This window comes from Podarcis muralis, chromosome 8 (genome assembly GCF_964188315.1).
Source record: "Podarcis muralis chromosome 8, rPodMur119.hap1.1, whole genome shotgun sequence".
Lineage (NCBI taxonomy): Eukaryota > Metazoa > Chordata > Lepidosauria > Squamata > Lacertidae > Podarcis > Podarcis muralis.
In genome coordinates this window covers 47046400-47059930 of record NC_135662.1, presented here as the reverse complement: position 1 = coordinate 47059930, position 13531 = coordinate 47046400, and the positions used below count along the sequence as shown (strand labels likewise).

The 13531-nt window shown below is 41.8% G+C and overlaps 1 protein-coding gene across 8 annotated transcripts in view; it reads left to right on the top strand.

Annotated features, from left to right (window-relative positions):
- DLGAP1 (DLG associated protein 1) overlaps window positions 1-13531 on the top strand; it is a 288905-nt gene that overhangs the window by 252814 nt on the left and 22560 nt on the right. For all 8 annotated transcript variants that reach the window (XM_028737276.2, XM_028737278.2, XM_028737273.2 and 5 more), the window contains 2 exons: window positions 4706-5079; window positions 7927-8015. In XM_028737276.2, the coding sequence (XP_028593109.2) occupies window positions 4706-5079; window positions 7927-8015 (463 nt within the window). The remainder of the gene's footprint in view (window positions 1-4705; window positions 5080-7926; window positions 8016-13531) is intronic.

The window sequence follows — 13531 nt, the reverse complement described above, 5'->3', positions numbered from 1 at the left end:
TGTCTCAATTCTTTTCTTACATTTGTTTCATTACAGCATTAGATTATTCATGACACAATTGGAGTAATTGCACCTCAGCCCATGGCTGCAAGAGGCCCCGTAGTCTGAGTTTTCATTTTTAAAAATAAATAAAAGTAAAGCAAGTCTCTAGCTCTTTCAGAAGGCAAGTTATGGATCAAAAATAGAGATAACATTTTCCTGACCTGAGGAACACAGGTTTCCTATTGCCTTCTTGCCTTGCACCCTGATTGGCTGTGAAGTAATCCTCTCCTCTTTTCTTTGGAAGGAACTCTGAAATGAAGATGATGATAGATAGATGATAGATGATAGATAGATAGATGATAGATAGATAGATAGATGATAGATAGATAGATAGATAGATAGATAGATAGATAGATGATAGATAGATAGATAGATAGATAGATAGATAGATAGATAGATATAATATTTAAGGTAGAGCCCAGTTTGTTGCACCCTTAAGACTGTTCTTGTGTGTTAGGTGATAATGACAGAGAGAGAAACTACCTGGAAATGCACCTGCATGTTTTTGCAAGTGATTTCTTTCAGTGTGAAATGTATAATTTAAGTGTATTGTAAAAGCAGGATGGAAGGAAGCATTCCAGTCACATTTGATTTTACAAGTACTGGATATGCATAAATCAATTTAAATGTTTGTATGAAAAAAGCCTATACTTCCCGTTGCTCGGTCCCTGCTCCTGCCAACCTAGCAGTTCGAAAGCACATCAAGTGCAATTAGATAAATAGGTACCGCTCTGGCGGGAAGGTAAACGGTGTTTCCATGCGCTTCTCTGGTTCGCCAGAAGCAGCTTAGTCATGCTGGTCACATGACCCGGAAGCTGTACGCTGGCTCCCTCGGCCAATAAAACGAGATGAGAGCCGCAACCCCAGAGTCAGTCACGACTGGACCTAATGGTCAGGGGTCCCTTTACCTTTTATACTTCAAATAGTGTTTTGCTAATTAGCAGAAGTTTTTCTTTTTTAAAAAAAGACATGATATTGCTAGATTCAACCCACAGTCCTTATCTTATCCACATATACTGAGTTCATAGAGGCTGTGAAGCTGGCCACAACCACAGTCAGAACCCAAGTGAAGTCTTGATGGACATCTCCGTGGAAAGGATACCAGCCTAAGCTCACAATCAGGAAAAAAGTTGTGCTACTTCCAGCAACTGGAAATCTGGAGTATAGATATGAATTAAGGAGGTGATATTTACCTTTGGGAGATTTTCACTGCATATTTTAAAAAATAATTTTTATTGAAGTTTTCCTTGGGGTTTTCACTGCATTTCTCAGTTGCTTACAATGTCTTTCCTCCTGCATATTCTGCCTATCATAATGATGGGCATATTGAAGGTTTAAAAATATTGGAGTTAATGTTTCTAATTTCCCATTTATGTTAATGCCTTTTTAACTATCATCCAGTTAAGGGAAGGGGGTCCCATAGTTTTCACCCCCTGAGGCTGAGCTGTTTTGTTCCCTTAACGACCTGCCCATTGCCTAGTCCTAGGCTATAACCTCAGGAAGAAGCTAGCCTGACTATTTCAGGAATTAGAAGTAGGGGGCAGATGTACAGCCTACCCCTCTCCCCATCACCAACTCATAACACTATGTTCCTGTCAGTTATGTGTTTGTCAGTCTTATTTTTCAGCATCACCCAGTTGTGGAGTAACTACATAGTCTGTGACTCCAATATCATATTTTTTCTTTGCTTCCTGGAGAATGTACAACATGCTGAGACACACTTACAGTGCAACCTTTGTTATTAACTCTTGTTATTAACTATTAAGCGAGCCTGGAAGTAGTTTGCTCTTTCACTTCCTTCTGTGCTTTATGGTTGGCACTCCTTGTTTTAAATTCCTGTTCCATGACTAAGTGCTTTGCAACCATTAGTTGCTAAAAGAAACCCTCTCCCCTTTTTCCGTTGGGATAAATATTCTCCCATCAGGTAACAGAAGTGTGACAAAGGTTCCTTGTTAAGTCAAAGCTAATTGTTTACATTGTCTTTCTTAATAAAGCTCAAACTAGATTTTTGAGCTATGAAGAAGGAAGAATCCTGGGCCAACAGGAATCTCCCCTCATGCTCAGAGTGCAGAGGCAAAGTCAAGTGTACCCCTTCTCCCCTTTTCGACATTTGAAGGGCTGTTCCTAACCTCTTTTATCATTGCAACAACCACTGAAGCAGACTGCTGACGTTCTCAATTTATTAATTAGGAGATGAGGCAGAATAGTGAAGAATTGCTTAAGGTTCTTCAGTTGGAGGCCATATATCAAACTGAAGTGGAACCCAGTTTTCTCTGCTGAGGCTACCTGTTTCAGCCAAATCAGTCTGGCTGGCATTTGTTTTGACCACCGTTGCCACCGTCTTCTCCCTGTCCCGGGCAGTGATGATGTGAAACTCTTTATTCTTTGCAGACTGCACATTGCCTTGCAGGACTTGGCAACTGCTGTTGGCCCAGAAACGTAAAGTGTCAAGTTATCAAATCTTTTCTTCTTTTGGTCTCTGTGGTAGAACTCTTATTTTCCCCTCAAAATGTTGCAGTTAACATAAAATGAAATGCCTTTTAAAGAACCGACATGTTGCCATGTCTCAAGTTGCTAGGCTCTTGGAGTGTTTGGAAATAAAACCGAAGCATGCAGTTCACTGGCTCACCACGAACACTTTAAGACCTCCGGTTAGCGCTGACATTTAGAAGCATGTGCTGAAGGCCGTGTCTTTAGCTTTGTTTTGTTGTAGTTTCAGCAAAGGAGTGGCAAGTAGTTTACATCATTTCCAGTAATGAAGAGCCTGGGGCTCCCCCACCTATGATTCGCAGCCTGCCTGCTTCTGCTGTTGGTTCAGTCTGCACAAATGTGACTCCAAGGAAAGAAAGGTTTTGCATTAACTTGTTTCAAACAATCTTTCCTTTGTGCCTTTCCCCTCCCTGTTTCCTTGTTTTAGCATGTAAAATTTATTGAACATATTATTTATCAAAGCTAATCCATGCCCGATCATATCACTGAGAGGCTGTCTGGAGAATCTGTTAGATTCACCTTTTTCTGTCCTTTCCTTGTATTCTTGTCATAATAAATAATAAATTTATAAACCAGGAAAACACTTTAGCAGGAGGAGGTGAGTTCAAAGTCACCTTTTGGGGAAAGATTACTATGGGTGGGAGAATGCATGCTAACTGCTAGAGTTCAAGGTCATCTTCTCTACTTTGGAATATTTGACCAAGGCTTTTGTTGTGGAAGATGAAAATAGAAGTGGAAGGAGCATAATGTGGGAGACTCTTCAGAGAGTGCAGGAGACATTCAGAGAATGGAATTCAAAAATAGTCTGAATCTGGCCCTCACCTACATGGCATATTTTGAGTTGGAAATGAATATGTCTTTGTAATTAAAACAAATTTATGGTAATTTGCCTCATCTGCATATTTTTTTCAGTTACAGCATTTAAACTACAGTGGTACCTCAGGTTACATATGCTTCAGGTTACATACGCTTCAGGTTACAGACTCCGCTAACCCAGAAATAGTGCTTCAGGTTAAGAACTTTACTTCAGGATGAGAACAGAAATCGTGCTCCGGCGGCACGGCAGCAGCAAGAGGCCCCATTAGCTAAAGTGGAGCTTCAGGTTAAGAACATTCTCAGGTTAAGTACGGACCTCCGGAATGAATTAAGTACTTAACCTGAGGTACCACTGTATCTGCTCACATGACTGAGGCCAGGTTGGTGTAGAATTCTAAGCCACCACATAACTCACATGGAATTATGCATCTAAAGTTGCAATCCTGGGCATATTTACATGGGCCCCACTGAACTCAATGAAACTGACTTATGAGTTTGTATTTATAGGATTGCAATGCTGATAGCTTTTCTTCATAGTGCTCCATGGCTTGAATCCTGTTTTTGCAAGTTAAAGCATGCCACATTCTGACAGTCTTACAACCCCTTTCCCCAATAGTGGATTTTCCTGTTAATTCATTGCCCAGTGTTCAAAAGTACTGATGTGTCGCTATTTGTGTAATGTGCTATTTATGAATATGCAAGACTTAATTTTCCTTTTCAGCAATATATATAGATGATTTCTATCTAAATTTAATTTGCACACAAAAGGTGTAAATGCTATTGTTCAGAGATGGGGAATCGGTGACCTTTCAGATGCTATTGAACTACAACTCTCATAATTCCTGACATTTAACTAAGTTCTTTTCTGCTAGGTCTTTAACCTAGTAATATCTTAGACTAGCCAATAAATAAGATATTTCATTTCTAAGACTGCAATCCTATTCATGTCTATTAAGAAAACCCATTGAGTTCAGCTGACTTGGAATGAAGGAAGCTGGAGTCCAATGACATCTAGAGGGGCACAGGTTAGCTACTCATAATCTAGAGGAAGGATTTTAATTATTGCGGCTTTCTCCCTTTCTTAATATCAACCAATTACAGTATATAGGAATACAAGCAGCTGTTAAACCAAGGAAATGATGTGTCTGTCTTTGGAATTTTTCATATGGTCAGATGCAAAAAAATAAAAATAAACCTAGGAATAATTTTGTTTCTTAAAACTGAATAGTAAAATTCTTTCTGATATGAAGCTTGATTGCTTTGAGTCAGTACTGTGGGTTTAAAACGAAGAAAGAGAATAAATAACTAGCACCTTTGCTTTTCTACCTACATTATGATTTGTTTTCATTTTGTGTAGTTTCCTCTTGCATTACCACTTATAAGAAGACACCACCTCCTGTTCCGCCAAGAACCTCCACCAAACCTTTTATCTCCATCACAGCCCAGAGCAGCACGGAATCTGCTCAAGACGCCTACATGGACGGACATGGGCAAAGGGGAGATATTATCAGTCAGTCGGGACTTAGCAACTCTACAGAAAGCTTGGACAGTATGAAGGCACTGACAGCTGCTATTGAAGCAGCTAACGCACAGATCCATGGCCCTGCCAGCCAGCATATGGGCAACAACACTACTACTGTCACCACCACCACCACTGTTGCCACTGTTACTGCAGATGACAGAAAGAGAGATCATTTCAAGAAAAACAGATGTCTATCCATTGGAATACAGGTACAGATATAATGCAGAGGCTTGCACCGTAACTGGTAGTGCCGTTATTTGCTCTCCTTTGATAATCCTTTTCTATTTCTGCTGTATTTTACATAACCCAAATAACTGCACCTGACATTACAGACCTTCAGGTTTGATTAACTAAACTTTAAGCATATAAGATGTAGGGATGTAGTTCTGGGGGTATATATATATATATATATATATATATATATATATATATATATATTCTGCTTATTTGAATTAGCACACAGAAGCCTAAAGCTCTGATTCATAACCCAGCAGGAGTCAGGAAAGCATGAATGAAATGAATGAAATCACTGAAAGAGAATGTGTAAAACAATGATTTACACTGCACTATCACCAGAGAAATGTTTTCAGCCAGTTTAGCTGAATTGTCACTGCTTATTCATGCATCACATAACAACTGTTACTCACTTGAATGCAGCAGCATTGTTCCATTTAGCTGTTAAATCAGCAGGGGAGGTCACAAGGATAGGATCTGTCTGATTCACCCTTGTTTAAAATAAATTAAACTTTCATCTGATCAGGGTCCCTTCCAACGCTTCAGTTCTATGATTCTGTGTAATGTGCAGGGACTAGCATTCTCTCCAAAGTGGCCAGCTGTAATGTCAGATGCAGTTTTCACCTGGGGATGCTTTCATATACGGGACTCTTCCCCTGCATGGTATGGTTGTAGCATTTTATTCATTCATTCATTCATTCTCCCCCTCCCTGCCTCCAATTTCGCATCCAAAGTAACCTTGTATTATAAATTAGGCTGGGAGAAAGTGAGGGAGGGCCTATCCATGCTTACATTTCCTCTGGTTTGTGATTTAAAGCTCCACGCCCAAGCACCCTTTTCTTTTTTTTTCTTTTTTGCTCCAGAGCTTTTCCCATGAAAACTCACTCTGTAAAGCTCAGCAGAGCAAATGTCAGTCCACGGAAAACCCGAATTGACGTTTCCCCCAATTCAAAAGAGCAAGTTTTCACGTGAAAAGCTCCGGAGCAAAAACAAACCAAGAAACAAAAAACCTGGAAAGATCAGAGCAAAGGAATAAGTGTGGATAAGCTCAGAACCAAAGTCAATCAGTGAGTTTCATGGCTCAGTGAGAACTTGAATCTGGTCTCTCCAGTTCTAGTCTGGGACTCTAAGCACACTGGTACAGTGTGGTTAGGGTTCTAGCTACATTGAAGAAGAATTCATGCTTCCTTGGAGAAGCAACAGTTTAGTGAGCACAGTAACCACAGGACTGAACAAAGTGGGTGCTGAATGGTGCCCAGTTGTAAGGATGTGTGTTCACTGTACCACAAAAAGGGTGATCTTGTTTAAAAAGAGAGGATTGGATAGATGGAACATTAAAGGGACAGATGGTTGGGGTAGTGAACTGTCCACAGGCATCACAGCACAATTTTACCACTGAAGAGTAGTAGGGAGGTCACAGGGGTCAGAATTCACAGCTGGATGACTGAGGGAACTGTCAGCAGATGACTCATGGGGAAAGGTGAATATGTGTCTCAGGAAATGTAAGTTTAGACTTAATCCAATCACCAGTAGAAAGGGACTTGTTGGAAGATGTTTTTTAAACTAATAATTCTCATGTTAACTAATAACCAAATAAGGGTGTCAACTTGCATTAGATGTGGTAAATAAACCCATAATTCCAGGCCATTTGCAGAGTTCCAGTTAAGCCAAGCTTTACAGTAGCACACAAGTGACAACACTGGAAATAAGGAAGTAGAAAAAAACCCTCTATTGCCATAAAAATAGCACAGCACCAGCCCTCCTTTCATTAAAAGCAGTCAGTTTCCAAAAGCTTGTTGGATAAGAAAGTCTTCACCTGCCTGCAGAAGGACAACAAGGAGGGAGCCAGCCTTACTTCTCTAGAGAAAGCAGCCACTGAGAAGGCCCTCCCAGACTTTGGAAGCACCAGAGTGAAGGAAATAAGTTTTCAGAAAGGTACTGAGCAGTGTAATGCTTGGTCACTGTTTTAAGGATCCTGCTACAAGTTCTGTACAGTCTCTGAGCAAATTTCGTCAAGAGACAGATCAGTAATGGGTCTGGGTTGTAGGGGTCTTTGGGCAAGGCACCCTGAGCTCAGTGAGTTTACCTCAGGCATAGGCAAACTCTGGCCCTCCATATGTTTTGAGACTACAATTCCCATCATCCCTGACCACTGGTCCTGTTAGCTAGAGATGATGGGAATTGTAGTTCCAAAACATCTGAAGGGCCGGAGTTTGCCTATGCCTGGTTTACCTCATCCCTGCCAATATTGACAGCTACTGCTCCTCCTCCTCCTCTTCTGCCACATCATTTCTGTCACATGCTTGCCTGCCAGAGCAAATGAGCACTTCAACAAACAATGCACAGGGTAGTGATATACTAGCAAAATGCAAAGTGTGACAGAGCAAATGAGCAAGCAGACAGTGTCAGCTACTCCTCTTTTTCCTCACTGCTGTTATTTGCTTCTTTATTTCCTCTTGGTCAGAGTAAGAAGCAGGTAAATGCACAGGTTGCAAAGGTGAAGCAGAGGGGCAGCAGTTCCAGTGAGCGCTTGTCAGTAGGGCCCTGCTGTGGTGTCGCCTTCAGCAGGTGCCTAACCATACTGCCTCTTGACACAGATAAGGATAATGAATGAAGATGCTATTGGATCTTCTGGAGGTGCTATTGGAGCATGACAAGGAGGGCTACTCCAAAGTTTTCATAGATTTCAGCTAATCTGATGCAGAGATCCTTAAAAGGAATTGTAATGATGCTTTGAGGAAGAAGTGCTGAGACACATTAAAGCCCTTGAATAATAATATGCACATGCCATTAATTCTGTTTGCATTTGGTTATTCTATTAGGTTGATGGAGAGGAATCTTCTAGCTCAAGCGAAAACAGAGCAACCAGTAAGTTCCAATCCATAGGTGTTCAAGTAGAGGAGGAGAAGTGGTAAGCAAAATATTAATTTGATATTTTACAGTCCACTGTCTTTTCAGTAATATTGATGGTGTGGGAAGCAATATAATGTTGGTGTTAAATTACGCAAACACACTAATCAACTGTGCTTTTATAAAATGGTGGGTTTCTGATGGACATTATTTAATATGTGCATCCTTGGCAAAAGCAAGTAGTGACATGATCCTATGGTAAAATAAACAAAGACACAACAAACATAATGAACGCCCACTGTAGCCCTTCCCAAATGAAATCTATACCATATTTTCTCATGTATAAGATGAGGTTTTTTAATTAAATATATTTACAGTGGTGCCTCGCAAGACGAAATTAATTCGTTCCGCAAGTTTTTTCTTTTTGCGAGTTTTTCGTCTTGCGAAGCACGGTTTCCCATAGGAATGCATTGAAAATCAATCAATGCGTTCCTATGGAAACCGCCTTCAGACCAGGTCCGGGGACAGGCTGTTCTGAAGGCTGGCGGTGGGAAGAAAAGCCCTTCTCCCCACCTCCCGCCCCGCAAGCTCTGGGGACAGGAGGGCTTTGCTGCCGAACGCCAGCATTTTAAAAGCCCCCGGGACAGCGGAGACTTCTCCGCTGTCCCGGGGCGATTTTAAAATGCTGGTGGGCAGCAGCAAAGCCTCCGCTGTCCCGGGGAGATTTTAAAATGCTGGCGGGCGGCAGCGAAGCCTCCGCTGTCCCGGGGCGATTTTAAAATGCTGGCGGGTGGCAGCGAAGGCTTCGCTGCTGCCCGCCAGCATTTTAAGATTGCCCCGGGACAGCGGAGAAGTCTCCGCTGTCCCGGGAAGGCAGGCAGGGGGGAGCAAAGACTTTTGCCCCCCGTCGGCCTTCAGAAGAGGTCCAGGACCTCTTCTGAAGGCCGGCGGTGGGCGAAAGTCTTTGCTCCCGACCGCCAGCATTTTAAAAGAGTTCCCCGGAGATTTCCGTATGGGCTTGCTTCTTGCGAAGCAAGCCCATAGGGAAATTCGTCTTGCGGAATGACTCAAAAACGGAAAACTCTTTCGTCTTGCGAGTTTTTCGTTTTGCGAGGCGTTCGTCTTGCGAGGCACCACTGTATTAAAAATTGGGGGTCGTCTTATACACAGATAGTGCAGAGGGGAGATGTTTGATTGGTGGCAGCCACGAGCAGGAGATTGTAATCAGCGATTGGCCAGTTGGTTGGTGGCCTGCTGGCGATAGGCTGCTGCTGCGGCAAGTGGACAGGCGATTGGCAGTTGTTGGCAGCGAGTGGGCAGACGATTGGTGGCTTTGTTGAGACGTGTGATTGGCAGTGGTGGTCAGGCACGTAAACAATTGCTGGCAAACCCATCCCCCATAAAGCTCAACAACTCTGGGCAATCCCCCCCAAAGCTCCCCCCATTTCCTAAATTCGGAGTCCCCCAAAATAGGGGTTGTCTTATACACAGGGGCGTGTTATGCATGGAAAAATACGGTACACACACACATATCAGTTAGCAGTATGATATGGGTTATGTCACCCCTTCTTTTTGTCTTAGAGCAGAAAAGGGCAAATAAGGTTGTGCAGCGTGCAACATTATAGGGTGTTGAGAAAGTGGAAGTGGATAGAGAGAATCTTTTCTCGCTCTCCCATAATGTTAGAAACTTATTCAAGGAAACTAAGGGGTAGGAGATTACAAACAGGGCAAATAAAGTACTTCATCACAAATGGAATAGCCAAGCTATAGAATTTGCTGCTACAAGATGTGGAGATGACTACTACCTGTTAGAAGAGCTCCTGACACTAACTTGGGTGGCTTTAATGGGGGATTAGATATATTCTTGTATGAAAATGCTATCCGTGGACACTAGTCATGGTATCTGTATGTTTCCTCTAGGATCAGAGGCAAGTATGCCTTGGAAACTAGTGTCTGTGGGGCATGACAGCAGGAAAGAGCTCATGTACTCATGCCTTGCTTGTGGGCTTCCCATAGGCATTTGGTTCTCTGCTGTGGGAAACAGGAAGCAGGACGAGACAGGCCTTTGCTCTGACCCAGCAGGCCTGTTCTTGTGTTCTTTGTATTGCTATTTATAACATTTTAAGTAATGAATTCAAGAAGCGAGAGTTGCCTTTTGGGCCTTTTAAAATGATTTGTTTTTGTACAGTCTCTTTAAAGAGTTGTGATTTTAGATAGTGGTGATAAACGGGGGATTTAGTGCTATAATTAAGCACAGAGACAAATTGTAACCAGCCATGTACTTCCATAAGGGAACTACTGATTGATGAGAGACTGAAGCTGGCTTGTCAGAAGATGAGCTCCTCTAGTACACAGAGAGCTTATCATTGCCACTTAGGTGTCTCATGCATTTTGTTAGCACAGCAGAATGAATTTAAATCACTGTCGCTTAAAATAATAGACTTGTAAATGGAATGTATTTTCCTTGCCTCAAATCTAACATGTGCAGGCAGACACAGTGCAAGGCCACTTTGGGTGCATATTTAATAAAGGAAATATGTTAGAAACCCTCGCTGTTTCAATACAGTCATATATTGATCAGGTAGCTTGTCATTATGCACAAAGTTGCCAACAGGGACTTGTTTTGAGCCAGCATTTAGCTCCAGAATTTGCTTTAAGTGTTGGGCATGTGCAGAATTCATGTGCACCTCCTGCCCCAGTAATGACAACCAGACTCCATCAATATGGGTCCATAGAGAATGGCTTTCAGGTTGCCTTTGGTTCAAACACAACCGTGTTTAGAAAATCACTATGTAAATCACCAAACAGAAGCAAGGGAGGAAACAGGTTACTATAACCAAGGCATTTGCGGTCTAACTTTAGGGTTCAGGTAAGTAGCCGTGTTGGTCTTATTTTAACTTCAGGGTAACAATGTTTGAAAATGAACAAATGCAATAATTTCACAGGCTTTGCCATTTTTAGCTTTCTACTTGGTCCTCCCCTGCGGGCTGTCTTTTCACATCTTCTTCTTAGCCTCTGTTCTTCTTTTGAGGAATTTCAGCAACATGGTGTATGTTTGTTCTGTGGTTTGTACATTTCCCCTTTCGCTTTTAAGGTACTTTAAGTGTAAGTGTAATGCCCATGCAGTGGAACACTGCATCAACCCACATGCACCATCACACCTACCGTATGTATGACAGGATACTGTTTACTGTACACATGACTGAGCACTGAAGTGCTTAAACAGAAATGTGGGAGGTTCCCAGTGCCAGCCCAATATATTTTGGCACCTGAGATGGACTCCAAAATGGCACCCTCCTTCCTGCCATGGAAGAAGATTTGAGGGAAGATTTACATTGGGGAAAGAAAGATAAACATCAGGATCTGCTGCCCTGGTGGATCCTGATGCCTGAGGCAGTCTCTTCAGCTTGCCTCATGGGTGGGCCAGGCCTGGAGGTTCCTGTGTTACCAATCTTCAGCCTGGAAATGAAAGTATTTTAGATGCTACAGGCTAGCCTACACCTGGCTGCCTAAAAACTGATTCCTAAGTCTATATTTTGAAGATGGTGTGGAGGTGATATCATCATGAGTTGATTCCACCCTTCCACCTTAATTTTCATATATTACAGATGAAAAACAAGTTTTTCTTAGCTCATTTTGACTTTCCCTCCCCCAAAGTAGTACATAAGAACATAGGAAGAGCCTGCTGGATCATGGCAATGACCCATCTAATCCAGCATCCTGTTCTCACAGTGGCCCACTGGAGAATCATAGAATCATAGAGTTGGAAGAGACCACAAGGGCCATCGAGTCCAACCCCCTGCCAAGCAGGAAACACCATCAGAGCACTCCTGACATATGGTTGTCAAGCCTCTGCTTAAAGACCTCCAAAGAAGGAGACTCCACCACACTCCTTGGCAGCAAATTCCACTGTCGAACAGCTCTTACTGTCAGGAAGTTCTTCCTAATGTTTAGATGGAATCTTCTTTCTTGTAGTTTGGATCCATTGCTCCGTGTCCGCTTCTCTGGAGCAGCAGAAAACAACCTTTCTCCCTCCTCTATGTGACATCCTTTTATATATTTGAACATGGCTATCATATCACCCCTTAACCTCCTCTTCTCCAGGCTTTTTCTTTTCTGGAGGCCAGTGAGAAGACTGTAAGTAGGACATGAGAGCAACAGCACTCTGTCTGCCTGGGATTCCCAGCAACTAGTATTCAGAGACATAGTAATATAACAGTCGTGGGTTTGCTCTAGACTTCCTTTGCCATGATACACAGCCTTTTGCTGAAGGCAAGAAGAAGAAAAGTAAGCCTTAAGAAGAATTGGTTAAGATGAGTATGGCAAGCTATATTGATGGTTAAAAAAAGAAAGAAATAATGGATTTCATTTATATTCTCCCATGCCTCCAGTGCTGGAGGTGTACATAGTTTTCTCCCTCACCACAATCCTGTGAGGTAGATTAAGCTGAGAGGTAATGGGTGACTCATGGTCATCCAGTTACCTTCATAGCTGAGTGGAGATTTGAACTGTGGAGGGGATTTCCAGATGATCTGTTTATTGAGCATTCATTCTGTTTCATTTGTGTGTAGAGGTTAGAGGGCATTTTACCAGATTTCCAGTGCATGAGCCCATCATTTTCCTTCTCACAAAAGCATCTGATCTTTTGAGGAAGCAGGTTGGTCACACAAGACCATCCAATAAATTATAATGGTGACATCTCAATAAATTTTAACTGTGCCCCCTGAATGTGATTGGAACCCACCTTAAAATAGCAACTGTCTGGAAGTTCCCTGAATCTTCCCAGACCTAGTCTAACACTATATAATCACTACATCACAGTTTAGGAAACATATATTTTCAAAAGGTAAGCAAAAATGTTGGTCATTGTATGATCACACACATGTGATCATATGGGACTCTATATTTCTTCTTCTTTTCTTTTCTTTTCTTTTACTTTTAGTTTTCTTGCTGGCTCCTTGTTATGTTTTATTTATTTTTTAATTTAAAAATTGGATGGTTTGTTTGTTTGTTTAAAAAAACACCTTGCTTGGGACAAAAGAACATCTCTGATGAAAAATGTTGGTAGTCTTCCACTGAACAACACTTGCATGATTTCCTGCATATACTGATTCAATCATAAGAGTAAATCTGTCAAAATGTGACCTGTTACCTTCTTGCATATCACCTCTTTGTTGAAGCTTGTATGTCTGCAGTCTGAGTTCATTAGATGATAAATTATTTCTACCAGGTACAAGTTATCTGGATATAAATACCTTCTATCAAGTTGCAGTCTTTTTCCACTGCCATGTATTTCAGGAAAAGAAGAGCTATCTCAACACTTGAAAGTGTAAACAATTTAACAGTGTTTTACCAGATAAATACTATTTTTAAAAAGTCTGTGAAAGTGAGATAGTCATGACTAGCTGGTACTGTATTTTGAAAGGAGTTATTTACAGCATACCCCATATGTACTTTTGCACTGACAAATTTATCTATTTATTCCATTCATATCCTGCTTTCAGCTCTCCTGGGCATTCAAGACAGCTTGAGTTCCCAGTGACCCTCAGTGCTTCCATTTCAGTGGCACATACTTCC